This window comes from Ciconia boyciana, chromosome 3 (assembly GCF_034638445.1).
Source record: "Ciconia boyciana chromosome 3, ASM3463844v1, whole genome shotgun sequence".
In the NCBI taxonomy this organism is placed as follows: Eukaryota; Metazoa; Chordata; class Aves; order Ciconiiformes; family Ciconiidae; genus Ciconia; species Ciconia boyciana.
The window spans coordinates 74,304,951-74,321,188 of NC_132936.1; the positions used below are offsets into that span (position 1 = coordinate 74,304,951).

A 16,238-nucleotide genomic window follows, 5' to 3' on the forward strand; every position below is an offset into this window, starting at 1 on the left:
ATACTGTACCCTTTTCTATAAAATTATTCATTTTTTGATCATCATCAGAATTGTTTGGTGAACCAGAACCTATGAGTGAAGACAGAATGAGATGGATATACAAACATGTACAAAAGCAATGTATTAATACAAGCTTTGAGTTTAAGGAAGACACAAAGATGTATTAAAATATCAAATACTGATACTGGTATTCTCTGTAGCTGTACTAGATACTATAAAGTCCAAATTGTTTTGGTATGACAGGAATTCTGCCATATTGAGATTAACCACAAAAATTATAATGCAAGGTACAATATTGCACAGTGCAGTAAGTTTATTGCTAGAAATAGTTCTCTCATTGAATAAAATGTTTACATTGAATAACTAGATCGCTGTCCTAATCATAGTACCATGATTAGGACAAAGATTAACCTAAATTATGATTCACAGAACACTGCCGTAACAATAAACTCAGGTTTTGAAAACTTGTTTTTTTTCCAATGCAGTAAGTTGCTGTAGGGCCACAGTTCTTCAACTATTCTACAGACAACTCAGAGCCAATGCTGCCACCTGGGATTTTTCTGAATCCTTAAAACTGGAAAAAACAGTGGTGGCTACAGGCCACAACTTGAGGCTTACCATTGTCATGAAATTAAAACATAGTTCAACTAAAAAATGACAAGTTTCATTGGATTTTATATAGTGGAAGTGTAAAATAAGAATAGAATACAAACATTTTGACACTCATGAACACAAAAACAACAGTTTACAATGCTATACAATGTTTTATGGGTCAGATAAATATCCCTGGGGCCTAAGCTTATTACTGTTTAACTTCTGTATAAAAAGTAGGAGATAAAGTTATTATTTCTCTTGCATTTTCACAGTATTTATATAGCTCTATGTTATTAAAACTGTAGGATACTCTCCTAACTTGCATAGGCTGGTAGTCCCTTTCACAGTCCTCTCAACTGTATAACCACCCACTGGAGGAAGTCTAATGGAAGTTAGCTTCCACTTCTCTTCACCTGGACACGGAAAGGTGGAAGAGGTGGAAGATTTAGATCACTTGAGCAAATGCAGACTTCAGCCCAAACAGTGGCTGGCCTGTTTCACAGATCATATTGTAACAGTCAGAGACAGTAATGCACTCAATTGCCAATCCCATCCTCCAATCTTAAAGCTAGTAACAAGCAAACTTGTTGTGCTAGTGTATTTTTCTCTTAACTAGGGAGCCTCTAGACTGGAAAAAGTTCATTTAAATCTGGCCTCTGTCCTGCAGCTCAGGCTTACCAATACTGTGCAGCTGCTTTCTCCAAAATGTCCTCTCTTACCTCTCTGAAAACAATGCCATTTTCAAGTTTCTTTCCAGTCTTGTGCTCTTGCCCAGAAAAGGTATATAACTTAGACCAAACCTAAGAAACTGCAGCTCTTCTCTCTTCACAAACATTGCCAAATTATTTCCATATGAGGGAGGTGCCTCCCTCTGAGTACCTTTCTCAAAGGAAAACTGGAGAAGCTTGCCATGAAGCTTATCTCATTCCCTGAGAGCTGGGAGGAGAGGACAGAACCAAGGGAAGCAAGGCACAATCTAACCTCGCTACTTCAAGATTCTGTTTTACAGGGGAATGCAGCAGTGGCTTTCCCCCCTCCATCTTTTTTCCATTCACTAATTTTGGTACTTTAGACTTATTTCTCTTTAGCATTGTGTGTATACCTAAGACTTTATATACTGAATATATATATTTTTTTTTCACAGTACCTAAGACTGAATATATATATTTCACAGATACCCAGTTCTTCAAACTTTTAGATTTTATTCCAATATGAACTTCAAAATAGTCTTCTCAGATAGTCAACTCATAAACTGGAGATTGATTTCTACCTCTGCAGGAGTAGGAATTTCCCCCTAATTCTGTTTCCTTTCAGGACATTTGAATCCATCTATTTTAAGTTGCCTCCTTTTTTGATCCTCCTAAAGAAATATCCAAATTGCATTATTTTTTAACCTACTTCAGCTAACACAACTCAGCCAGGAGGGAGGTAAACAGAGAGTGAGGGGAGGAAAATTGTTAAATGTAGGGTTTTTCCATATAAGCCTTGATTTTCATCTTTGGGCTTGCTTTCATTGCACTGTGAGTGGAAACAGTGAACTGAGTTTTACTCTACTTCAACTCCAAATTTTGAAAGAAACCCTCTAATTCAAATTAAATAGTGTTTTAAGTTTTAGCGGTACCAGTTGGAAGTGGTTTGGACTGACATTTGAGTGATGATTGAGCAAGGGGAAAAAAGGATACAGATTAAGTGTTACAACTCATTAGCTGTTCATTGTACACATTTTATAGCAGTCTATCAGAAACTAGACTTAGCCTGGACTTTAAGTGGCTCAAATTCAAATAGCTTAGTAAGAACCTTCCTCAACCTTGACAGAGAAAGTGATTTACTGGAACTGCAGGACTGCACAGCAAGTTATTTACAGACATTGGTCTTTATATTTAAAAATGAAATAGGAAAGATGCACTTTACTCCAAACACCACAAAAAATGCTTGCATTAAGAATTATGAAGTTGACAACTTCAGCATGCCAATACTTAGCATTACATAGGTTTGTCATGAAATCACATCTTCAGTAAAGACTTTTCAATTAACATTTCCAACCAAATTTTGCTTTAATTATCAATAAATCTGATTTACTCTAAGAAAGGGTTAGCAAAAAAGAAAATTACATTGATCTAGATGAGTTTTGCACAATTTAAAATTAACATCAAAAGACAGCAGTTGTCAAATCAGAAATTAAAATTTACATTAAAATTTCTACTAGAGCTACAAACAGGATATTTTGTTTTGTTATGCTTTCAACTTGACTTTGAAAGGCACAGGCTACGATAGAAGAGGAATCTATCTTTAGATTCCTATACTGATCACCATTTTGCACTACATTGCAAAGAGTGCACATACTACTTTAGGTACTTGAGTAAACCTGCAATTTTGTCCTTTAATTTTGAGTACAGCTTTGAATGAAACAGATAAAGTGACATATTACTTTAAAAGTTTTCTTAGAGTAATGGTGAGGATAAGCAACACATTTTTAGCTACTACATGAAATATTCATCTCGAATGCTATATATTGACATGCACTGTTAACTATTTACATGGCTATGGCCTCAACTAGCCAATATTAAACAAAATACTAAGTAGTATTACATACTGCTGAAGCTTTCATTTAAAATATTCACATACAGTAGTTGCAACTGAAAAAAAAAAAAGAGGAGGGGGGAGTGTTAAGTAGGCAACTCCTACTTTGTAAGGATGCCAGTTTCTGAAGACCTCTGCTTCCAAAGAAAAATAGTAACTTACAACTTATGAGGAAGCACAAGTAAACTAGCTCTTTTTACAGAAATAATCTTTACCACTTTTGAGGACTCTGAAACACAATCACATGAACTATTACAGGCATTCGTGCATCTCTTATCAACATTTCAAAATTCCATTGTGCAGTATGGTCCCTGAAGCATAAATATTTCAGATTATATCCTCTTCACTCGTCTTTATGACATATTCCTATTTCATCTCTTAATCAGCCTTGTTTTAAAAAGGCAGTTTTGCAATGCAGGAAAATTTGACAGCTCAAACAGTTAGTGAGAAGACAACAGGTTTTACGTAATGACTTAACTAGTTAAAGCATGCCATCTTCCGGGCAAATAAGCTGAAGATCAGAGAAAGTTATGATTACCTGAAGTGGGCGATTTGCAGCGATCTTCTGGCACCATTGTACCTTCGTTAATATCACAAAGACCTGCTGGAACACAAAAACAGCGTATAATAAATACAGTTGCTATTTTATCCTTTCTTCCACTGCAGTTAGGAATTTATTAGCTACAAACCAACCAGTTGTGATAGAATTTCTCTCACATATTACTTTCTTTTTTTCCAATTTGGACATTACCTACAGTGACTGTAGAGTCACTTGCTTCTTCCTATTAAAGTTGTCTTTACAAAACATACTTCCTCATTAAATTTCAGTGAAAACCACCATATTTTCAGCAAGACAGACTTATCAGAACAGTTATTTACATGCGATAGAGATATACTAAGCACAAATATAATTTCTGATTTGAAAAATCCTAGAGTTATATTAAAAATTTAATTGCAAAAGAAGGTCAGATGATCTTGAAGATTACAATCATGCGTGCAGTATGATGTGTGAAAATAAAGTGCATTTTTTCAAATTATTTTACCACTGTTACAGTGATATGCTTTGTATTTGCTGTTGCATTGCCAAGTTCATTTTCCAGCAAAACTCCTTATTGATGTCACTTACAGAATTCAGGTTCTAGGGCGCTTCCTTGTATGGAGGGATTTCACTCAATTCTTACATCATCAAATCTGATCATTTGAATAACTGCAATATGTTAATAGCTAAAAACTCATTCCTTCCATCCCAGTGAAGGAAATAAAGCATAGGAGTCCACAATCAGATGCTAAAGATAGAACTTGCCTCACATAAGGGTCCTAGATATTATTCCATAGCACTAACGAAGTATACAAGCAATTTTATTTTCCTTTTTGATGAGAAATTGCTGTCAAGACTACCCACGATTAATAAAAGTGAATTTTATTGATTTTTAAGGCTAGTAATGCATCTTTAGGTTTATATCATAAAATTTTCCTTCAGAAATTTCATGATGTGATACTAATGCAAACAAGCATGTAATACTTGACAGTAATAGTTAAGAAATATTAGTTAAAATGAAAGGTTTTCGCATGCACACAAATATCGCAAATAGTCAAAAAGCTTGAGAGGTGTAATGGTAATGGCTAAGGCAACAAGGGCTTGCACATGCAAAGCCTGTCTATACAGCTGTATTCTACCCATTTACTAGTGCATCTGGACATATATGTTAACAGATGACAAAAAAATATGGGAAGAGCACTACTCTATCAAAGCTTTAGAATTTCCAAATACTAAAATGGAAGTTAATAATTTAAAGGAAAAAAGGTTCTCCTGAAATATCATATCAGTGTGGAACACATTAAAAGCATGTTGCATTCACACACAGTTTCATTTATGCAAAGTAGTCTTTTTTAAGATTACTAAAAGCATGTACAGATTGAATCTCAAAACTCAATGACTAGGACTGATATGAAATTGTCAAATGACCATAAGGCTTGGTTAAGCCTACACTTAAGAAAAGTCCAGGAACTGATTTAAATTCTAAGATGTATGGTGAAATCCCAGGTGGAAGCTATACCTTTCCTCTACACAGGAGAAAGAAAAAATGAATTTATTTATCTATTAGTAAATCAGTGAGCCCTATGGGATAATTGTGGTACATATTCTCTAACAAAGTGTGATTTGACCTCTGAAAGCAGCAGAGTTTTAAACACACATGGGAGTCTAAATGTTTTGTACTAGACAGGGTTGTGTAAAAAGATTTTTCAAAAATCTAGGTGCTGCTCTCCCAACAAGCAATACAGGTTTTAGATAGTAGCAGTGCTGGGAGGACAAACCTGTACTGTGCTTTTAGAAATAGTTGTGTTTCTAGATCATCCTCCTTTGGGAGCCAAACTGTACAAATTCAGACACGCAGTTCAGGAACTTAATTTCCTCTTTCCTGTAAATATTTTAATTATTTATCTTCATAGGAAGATTTTAGCTTCTCACACTAGTTTTCCTATAAAAAGTGAAATCCTGCATTGACAGCAATAGTCTTTAGCCAAGAATGAAGTCACACTCCTGCATGCTTAGTTTCTTTGTAAGAAGTCTTGAGGCTATGATTTGATTAATATACATCTTAATAACTCATATCAACTGACCCAACAGAAAACCCCCAAAAGATTCTCTCATCATAAACCTATACGCTAATTTTATGCATTAGGTAAGATTTATCCCACTGAAGAGTAAGTGTGCATTATGACAATCATTATGGCACATAAACCTTGGAAGTCTGAGCATAGCCATCAGTGCTATTATTTGAGAGAGAAGAAGGGACAGGAATAGATAAAAAGTAATTATATCTATGACTGTATTAGTAATTAGACTAAGCAGAGAATAATAAGAATGATCTGAGCTAAGTCTGTAAACTACGAGGCTCTGTCCATTACTAATGAGAAGAAACTTGTGTAACAATTGTTGCTGCTGTTCATCCTAAAACTGCAGGTACGCTGACATTCTGTGCAGTGCGTGCACTGGCAGTAAGACAGCTCTCCTGGAAAAGTTCTCCGGTTTTAGGCTTACCGCATATGTGCTAATTGCTATGGATTACAGAAGCAAATTGATCCAAGATTTTCCATTTCAGAATTGCAAAGACTACAACCCAACTGGAACAGAAATATATGGAAAAGTGACCTTTTAATAAGCTTTTAACTTATCTCTCTGAACTCTATTAGCAAGAAATTTGAAAAACCCAAAAATGAATTTAAAAAAATCAAATAATGTCATTAAAGACATAAAAATTACCATGTTGCATTAAAAACTCCTTAGAATTACAGCTGAAGTTAACTGATGTATAAAGTAAGTCTCATAAGACATTTGTCAGTTTGTCACACATAAGCTTTAGGCAGATATATCTCTGAAAAAACTACAACTTGACTGGAAACCAGCCTAATTAAAAATTACAACTAGAACTAGCTTGATATGAAGATGCAAAAGTTAGAATTAAAAACAATTAACCTGAAAAATGTAGTTAAAAAATCCCCAAACCCAACAATCAAACTTTCTGATTCAGTTCTGGACTTGGCTTAGCCACAGCTGATGTTGGTCTGGTTTAATTGACATTTGAGTTAAAAATTCAAATAGAATTCATGTCCAGATCCAGTTCAAGGAGAAAGGGGATAGGGAAAACAACTAGAACAAGCAACCCCAGAAGACTTCTAGGCATGTATTTTCTTCAGGTTTGACTCAACCCCAGGTTCTGAAACCCTTGTAGATTACATTCAAAAAAGGCTTTTTGATGTGTAATAAAAAAAAAGTCACATGCATGCAAGAACTGCTTCTATTTTGCCAGAATCCTAAACTGCTTCTGGTAGAACTAAGAAATACTAACTTACTAAAAGTTGTATTATATTGTACTAGTTGAGAAGTCACATAAAACCTTGTAACTCCCACCAATAGTAAGTTGCAAAAGAGTTAAGATGGGTGTCCTACATGAACTTAATTATGTAACTAAGCAAGGAAAAAATAACAGCTGTCTAAGTTTTGGTGTTTAGTCACAAAATTACAAATTGTTTGATAATTTGGTACCAATATTGGCTTTCTTCTTAATGGCTCCTGTCATATTTTACAAACAGTATATCAAAGGTCTCTAAACAGTGTAAGCCTCCACTGTGTATAGAGTTTTAATCACACTATAAAGCTTTTACTTACACATGTTGTGTCTTTTGGCACATGGACAAAGCTGTTTCCCTCCTCCCCCCTATTATGACCTGAAGGCAAAGGTTAACTTTGACTTTATTTTCATCCTTGACAAGCACCTGATGACACTGTCTCTCAGGCCTTCACAAAACACATTACTGCATGCTTCACAAACTATAAATTGCTACCCAAAACATATGAGTAATATACCTGGTATGAATCACTGATAAATTCCAAAACACAATCTCAACTGGGAGCTTGTATCTGTTGAGCTAGCCTGAAATGACACTTTACAGTCTAGCTAGTGTAGAGAGCCTTGTCCCTAAATAGATGCTGCTTTAAGACGTGAATCTGAATTTATTTTCTGAGTAGGAAAAATAAGGTGACAGAAACATACATCATATTCTTGCAACACAAGTGAAGGGAAAAATCTCACATTTTTTAAAAAGTCTTTTTAAATTTTCAATTGGTTGACTCAGGACATGCCATTTACTAAATTATAACTATGTAAGCAGATACTGATGATCTATTTAATTGACATTTTATGTTGGAACATACAGAACCCACAGGGTTCTTAATGAGGAAGGACCAATTCTTGCTGTGTTTTTTGGGCAAAACCTACAGAAGTGGTTGAGTAACAGCAAATGATGTTTTCCTACTTCCCTCTATATTGAAGTAATTTAATTTTTGGTTCTGGCAATCTTGGGATAAAATGTACAATAGCAATATGCTGCTCTGTTGCATGCTGTCTGAACTTGAACTTAATGTAACTAATTAAGAACTTGTCTGAATGCATGCATAGGCAAGTGATTTTTTTTTTTAAATACGTTCTGGTTGTCTCAGAGAATAGGAAACACACTCAGTTTCTCTAAAACAGACACATTAAATACATAAGCACTTTTTCTAGGAAGATTTAGAAATTAAGTACTAATACTCCCTGAAGGTTATTAGTGTACAGTAGTTGAAAATGTCTTATTTGTAGAAAAATATATTTAGAATTATTAAAATACAAATGTTTTAAGGAGAAAGAATTCAATGAAGGCACATCTTTCAAAACAAAACCAAGGAAGCATAAGTTCCTTGAATCTTTGAAGACACTAAACACAGATATTAATGTTCAAGAAAGGGAGAATGCAAAATCCAAAAGTGTTCTGACTGACTCTTATAGTTCCAAGCCTATAAATATAGCAAAGGATAGTTCTTTAATGTAACAGACTTATTTGTGGAAAATTACACAGCAATAGTGCTTTATTATTTAAGCTATTGAAGTCTGGGCAACACATACTTTGAAAGAACTACAAATAATGAGAAATATTAAATAACTCTAGAGAAATTTTCTGTTTTTAAAAAGACTGTAGCTCCAGCTAATCAAGATATTGGGAGGATGATGGAGGGCAAGAGAATTAACTACATGGTTAAGAAATTATCTCTTTCATACAAACCCCATTTTAACTTATTCCTAAATTAAATAGTCCAGGTAAATTCAGCTTTACAATCATTGGCTTCAGAAACCAGTTTCGGGACTTCTGCCCATCTTTTGCTTCCCTTCACAATAATAAATCAGTGGCAGATCCTGGTTTTCAGTTCTGTATCATCTTAAGGTGGAGGCATTTCTTTTATGCCTAGCTCCCTTTCTCCCTTGGCAGCAGACTATGGAAGACTATACAGAAAGCATTATTTGGCTGTTGAACCTACCCTCTCTGAAATGTATTTCTTTTTTCTTGTTGGGGAAAAGAAAATAGCAGAACTAACAGAACTGGACCACAATCTCAAGTCTTTTTTTTTTTTAACTCCAGGTCATTCTTTCCATAGCTTAGTTTTCTTCTACTGTCTTTCATTGAAAAATGGGGTGAGATTACCTACCTCTGCCCAAGGGCTGGAGAAAACTGGCATCCTAGGGAAAGGACCAATGTTATGCTTTTAAAAATCAGCTTTACGTTCTCCAAATTCTTGGATGCTGTGAATGATGGAATAAGTCAGAGAAGCCTTCAGGTAAATCATGGGTCTGATGGGCTACCTCCCTCGCGTAGGTGCCTGAACTTCAAAACTGCTTGGAAACCCCACAGGGCTGTGCAATAGAGACACCTCCACTCTTAATCCCTATGAACAACATCTTTGTAGAAGTAAGTTTTTGTTTGTAATAGACAAATCAATGTCTTTTACAATGTTAAATATTAATTTTGTTATTAATAATAATAATCTAACACTAGAGTTCTGAAGCTCTTTCTGCCAGAAAGGGAACCAAGCAAGGGAAGCTTCTTAGCCTCAGATCTCAAAACAACACTAAGTTTGGTGAGTAAGATCTTGGGTCTGTAGACATCAGTAACTTCTGAGACAGGATCTCCTTTTGATTTTGATCGCTTTTTTCCTTCAAGTTTCTTTTAAAGATGTCATGAACAAGAAACACAATAGATGCATGATGGATTTAAAAAAAATCAATTTCTACAACTAAAACAATTAAAATGGACTAACAAAAGTATTTATGGTGATTGAACAAGTCAAAAAATCAAATTCAGATGTTCAAGAATATTTTATTGCCATAAGATGACTTACTTATATAAGAGGTGCGAAGCTTTTTCACAGACTCTGAATATAAGTTAGAAAGGCCACACATGCAAGAAGCCACAGTCAGCATACCTTTATGAAGCAATGAGAAAAGGAAAGACGGAGACACTAACAGTACATTTGACAGAAAAGCCAGCAGAATAACTTGTATAACAAGGTTTATAAAATGCTCTTGCCATGCAGATCCTTAGTATTAAAATGTAAGATGAAAAAAAATATGATTTCATGTAACAGTTATATTCATGAGCAAAAAGGATTTCATTCATGAACATCTTAGAGACACAGTTGTAACTCAGAGTTTTGCAGATCCAACACATAAAATAACAAAAGCCAACAAAGAAAGTAATGTTTAACACTCCAAAAGGCAGTTTATAATCTAAATGCATAAAGCAGGATTTAAGACCTTTACTTCCAAGAGGAATTAACCTAGTCAGCCATTAAAGTTCTTTCTTTCTCTCTTAAAAAGTAATTTTTAAAAAAAAGTTTTTATTTATTAGAAGAAAATATTTTATCTGACAGGATACCAACTATGTATGTTCTCTTTACATTAATGACTTTTAGACCAGTTTCCTCAGTTGAAATAAGATGACTGGTGCTAACGGGATCTTTCCTAAACCAATGATTTACTAAAATACATCTTAGAGCATCCATTTCAATTTGAATAAAACATTACCTAAAGAACTTACCTGGACTTTATTCTGGATCTCAAAATAAAGCAACCAACACTACAGCATGAAGAATTTTTTTGAATGGTTTATTTCCTATCGAAAAATAATCATTTGGGGCAGCAGTGACATTGTTTATCATTCTCTCTTTAGCCTTTTTCCAAATTAAAAGTATCCACTACATAACAAGGACAACAAAATAATTTAAAAGTACTAAATTTGCCTTTTGGCAATAAAAAGCTTGGAATTTTGACTGAAAAGTCACTTTCCTCCTCAACTGCAAAGAAACATCCTTCTTCACTATATTTTTAAAATCAAAGTCCTTTTTCAAAAAAGATTTATTTTATCAGTTTGTATTTGGAAGTTTATTTGGTTCATTTAAATCAAAGGCTTCCTCTTAAGCATAACATAACAGCATACAGAACATAACATGCGTTAGCTTATCAGGGACATTTCTAGTCAAAATTTAAAGTAGGAAGCCAAAAGATCCCAGCAGATACACTAGCTATCTGCAAACATTAATGGGTTTATACAAGCATGTGATATGGGTACTAGGTTTATCAGAAATACCAGGATACTTCTACTTCTTCATCCACTGTTAAGTTAAAATCTTGTAAACTGCATAGATCCATTGTACATTTATACCTATATCTATTCACGCAGATAATGTTTTCCCATCTGCTTTTTCTTAAAAAGTAATTACACTGGAAAATAAGTAATGATATCAAGCATCAGTAGATTCCACTAAGCAACAGTTTTGAAGGAAACATGAAGTAACAAGCCAGCAATAGTGACATTAGGGACAGATCAAGAAGAAAGGATGAAACCACAATGGAGAAAACTATGCTTGTATTCAAAGAATATACACTAATAGCCCAGATAAGCTCAGATGAAAAGCAAAGCAAAGTTGGTTAAAACAAGTTTTGGGTTACTCACCTCCAGATGGTTGCCGAGTTTTTCGGGGAGATCGTGGCTCCCTGCGATAAGGATCATTGGAGCCATACAGTTCAATAGTGCCCAGATTCAAGAGCACTGTCTTCTGGAGGTAATCAACCATGGCAATACCATTACAGTTTCCAAAAACTACTCTGGAAAAACAGAAGTGGAAGGAAAGGCAGCGCTAATCAAGTGTTGGTAAAGTTTTATATTTGTATTTGTTGCTGTTCAGAATTTTAATACTTCCTAATTTTTTATTAATTACTCATATTTATAAATTATTATTTAAGAATGCAGTATTGTTTAATTGTTCTCTTGTAAAAACACGTGACACTGGGTAGAACAGATCACTATCATTGTACTTGCCAACCTATCTGACAGAGCTTTAAATGACATTTACCCTTGGCTGTACAGGGCCAGGTGAGGAAGTGCAACGCTGACTTTTTTCTGATGTTAGCATCATCAGGATCTGCCATGACCCAAAAGGAATATCTTTTAAGCACAGGAGACTGATTGCCTCTCTTGTGTTGCTGTGCAGCTCATGTGAACACACATGGAGACTTAATTTTTAATAGATAACTTTAAAACACTTTAACAGAATAATGAAAAAACTGTGTAGAATATACTTACAGGCCATATGCTGAGTTGACTGCTAAGCTGGTTATCTGTTGAGGAGGTTCTCCACTCACCCACACCAGCTGGATAACTAGCTCAATTTGGTAGCCTGGAGACTGCTTGAGGGGAGAATTTTTAACTCTGCAAAGTAAACAAAACATGGTATCTTTTAATGATTCTCCGCAGTCTCAATTTTTTCCTTATGGGCTCAGAATTCATTAAATTCTACACCACACTGGGCTTTAGAAAGTTGGAAAATTGAAAAAATCAACACAAACACAAAAAAGCAACTAGAAAAAAACCACATTGAACTGGTCATTCGCTGCCTTTTAAGGGCCCTTTTGATTCATTACCTAATTGAAAATTCATTGAGCAATGATCACAAATATTTCATTTCTCCCCTCTTCAGAGCAAGGCATAACAGCGTTAGCATGCTGTATTGACTTGAATAAAGGTGTTCAGTGTCTAAGAGGAAGGTGTTACCAATTCTTTTCAGAGTTCCCAAAAGAACTCTGATTTAGAGAATGGAAGGGGGTGAGGAGTGCATGTGGAAGAAGCGAACTGAAAAGGGAAACAGAAGCACAATGTATTGAGACAAATGCAAACAAAAAGCTGATGATATGGTAGAAAAAATGAAAGCAAGTAATTATTATCATGGTAGAGAAGTTGTATGGAATGAACCTGGGAATGGGGGAATTGAAGCTCCTGGAAACATTTTGTTTGTATGCTGATGAACAAACTTATGAATGTCCTGCAGAAAGGATTAGGTCTTTCATCTTTTAAGGTGAAAAAAGTTACTTAGAACATAAGCTCCTCCAGTTCCTGAATTCCCCTTATTTTACCCATTCATTCTCATTAATGCATATTTTGGTTTGCCAATATTTTACAAAAATTTGGAATTTTCCAATTTTTCTACTCCATCCAGTTGTCTTTAGAAAGACACTTCTGCAACTCAGTACAAGCAATGAGATACAAAAACTCCCACCCAGAGAAAATAACTCCATCAGAATTAGTTATTTTCTGGATGGATGCACTCAGAATTAAAATCCAAAGTTGAGACCTTAAAACTTCAGAAAACAGAAAGTACATACATATCAACTTCATATCTGAAAATGAAGTTCAATGTACATTCTGTAAGGAAAAGGTGATGGTCTAGAGGCCTCATAATACACTCTTGTAGAAGAGTAAAAAAGATTGTCAGATTGTCGTCTTTTAACCTTCATTTCTCAATGAGTGAAAGTTCACACGAAGAACTTCAAGGAAAAAACTCCCAATTTAAAAAAATCTGAAAATTGTTCAAAGATCTACACTGCAAGGCATCATGCAAAATGAAGATCCATGAGAATGGGACATTTATTTAATTGTTTCCTGTTCCCAAAATACAAAGTAGTTCCCTTAGAGAGTTATGAAAAAAGTATGTTTACAAGCCTAAAGAGAATTAACTCTCAGTTAGTTATTTGTAAGCATTTTCATTGCTTTTGATTTGGCTCTAAAAGTCTAAGGCTCTGGAAAACTAACAGGTGAGATCTATTCAGACATACTTGGCCTAAAGTTAAGGAGAGCCACAAAACATTAAGTTGCCTATTCATTTCAATGGACAATAAAATTTCAAAGTAACTATATTGCTGCTATTGAAAATGTTTGCTCTAAAGCATGAACATCTATAACTATACTAACATCTATGCCAAAATTTCCTAAAGCAAGCAGCAGTCATAAGGTAAGAATTTTCAGATTTTTTTAAAAATCAGCTTATGAATCTTGAAGAAACTAAGACTGCAATATTAATTTCTTAAAACAGAACTCAACTTTCAGATATTCGGAAAGTGTTGCTCTAAGCAATAAAACGTTTTACCAACAATGACATTTCTGAAGTAATATCAAAGTACATATATTCTCATAACATAGTCTTATAAAGTTTCACACTCAACAAAAGTATAATGGAATATACTTACTTTAAACATGGGACATTATCACGAAGTCCGTCAGATGAACTGCTACTAGTAGATGGATGAGACTGGGGAACAATGGATTGAGGATTGGAACCTGTGCCTGGAGTTGGTAAAGGTGGCACCTGCTCACCATCTGGAGATTCAACATCATTTATTTCATATAACAGACGTACTTCCAGCATCTGTAAATGAAAGTAAAAAATAAAAAAATTATCAGTAAATTCTGTCTTTCAGAAAAACTACATACAAAATAAGTGAAGTGCAACTGAAGATAGTGACAGAAGTGACATCCAAGACTTTTCCATTTTTTAAAAGACAACAGTAGTTTAATAAACAGTGCAACCTAAACACACACACGTGGTCTTCAGAAACACAGAGTCATACTAACTAGTATAGACTGAATATCTGAAGATTGTTAAAACTTGAAAATCTAACCTATTTCCCAATATTTAAAAGTTTGCTGCTTAATATTGGAAAGAAATTAAACAGTGGATACAAGACCCATTTAATTATTCTGTGCACATAATAAATCCTCAGTTAAAGATAACTTGTTTTATGTAGTTCAGGAATGCTAAAACTAAGAAGAGCTGAAGGCATGTAGACAGCTACCCTTTATACTCTTGTAGCACTGTACACATGGAACTTAGTTCAATGTTTAATGTTGCGCTGAACTAGACCATACATTTTAAAGAATTAAGTTCATCATGATTTCAGATTTCCTTCTGCTGGGTCTATAACAATATTAGTATTAATTGTAGTGCAGTGTAAAGAAAGTTTTCTGCTGTTTTATCCTTATCATCTGCAAAGTAGAACTTAACTCATGGACTGAAACAAAGAACTATATAGTATTTTTTAAAGCATTCCTAGTACTGAAGAATAGTTTGTTAGGGGCTGATTTGTAAAAATCATTTAGAGAAATAATTCCCTCAGAAGGGAATGTACTTGTACATAAGTAAACACCAGACGGAAAAACACCATGCCTCATCTCCTTAAACTGAGATTTACCTGAAGGGGGCCAGAGTAAGGGGGGGCGGGAAACCAACTACATTACAATTAATGCTTTACTCAGAACGTACAATATTTTATAATTAAATGGCTTCAAGTTAGCTTTCAGCTCATACATTCAGATGACTAAAGTTGCATATGCGTGTCTGATTTAACAAAGGACTTCTCAAACTCATCGTTGTATCTTATACAGATTAAAACAGTGACACAGCAAGTCCTTAACAGACCTTAGGGCATGTCTGGCATGCTTCAACTCTTCTAGCTCTGCATACTGCAAAAGTTTTGCCAACACAGATGGTAATTATTAGGAATCAAGGAAAAAAATGGAATAAACTCCCTAAAAGCTTTGAAAATTCTTCAACTCCACCTCTCATTCACTTCTGTTTTAATTTTACCTTTAATACAGCCAAGTTTTGATCCACTATTTGCTTTGATAGAACAAAGAACTGTTATTGGGTTGCAAAACCTGAAAAAGCCAATGAAAACCAAAATCTTGGCATGCAATTTTCATTTTTGCTGAATTTCATAATTTATTATTTTTCCTCTGCAAAAATAGATCTCCTTGTTTCGAGGCCATTTTTTTCCTTCATTTCCCTAATACAACGAAAGACAATGAAGAACTAAATTGCTAAAACAGTCTTATTATAGCCAAATCCTACAAAGTTAAAAAATGGTTATACTAATTACCGGAATGACTTCTGTTGTCACTTCTTGCTTGCTGAACCTGTAAATAATGACATGTGCAGAAACTCCAGCTATGCACAGCATTCTACTTTCTGGACACCATGAGATGATCTGAATAGCATATGGATCTTCATCTACTATATCTGTGTTTGGCCTGTCATCTTTATTCCGTGATTTTTCAAATACTTTGGCTGTTTTTAGCTTATAGAGTACTTGCAGCGTTACTAGGAACAAATCAAAAGAGATAAAAATTAGTTTGGATCTAAACATTTTTCTCTTATCTAATTTTTCTAAATTAGAAAAATTAGATATTTATCTCTTCATAGATAAAGCCACTATATTCAACAAAAGAGGGCAGAGTAGAAGCACTGAATATCTGTGTTGACTCTGGCCATGCAGTGCACCACTTGCCCAATGCAGGATCAGTTAGTATAAAAAAAAAAAAGAAAAACAAAAAACAAACATCACCACTTCTCCTGAAAGATA

At 34.5% G+C, this 16,238-nt stretch overlaps 1 protein-coding gene across 9 annotated transcripts in view; it reads right to left on the bottom strand.

Moving 5' to 3' along the window:
* Window positions 1-16,238, bottom strand: part of STXBP5 (syntaxin binding protein 5) — a 114,079-nt gene that overhangs the window by 24,196 nt on the left and 73,645 nt on the right. For 3 of the 9 annotated variants that reach the window (XM_072856158.1, XM_072856159.1, XM_072856161.1), the window contains 6 exons: window positions 15,756-15,976; window positions 14,067-14,245; window positions 12,130-12,255; window positions 11,500-11,651; window positions 3,713-3,778; window positions 10-69 (listed from right to left, as the gene is read on the bottom strand). In XM_072856158.1, the coding sequence (XP_072712259.1) occupies window positions 10-69; window positions 3,713-3,778; window positions 11,500-11,651; window positions 12,130-12,255; window positions 14,067-14,245; window positions 15,756-15,976 (804 nt within the window). The remainder of the gene's footprint in view (window positions 1-9; window positions 70-3,712; window positions 3,779-11,499; window positions 11,652-12,129; window positions 12,256-14,066; window positions 14,246-15,755; window positions 15,977-16,238) is intronic. The other 6 variants (XM_072856162.1, XM_072856166.1, XM_072856163.1 and 3 more) reach the window with 3 other exon arrangements.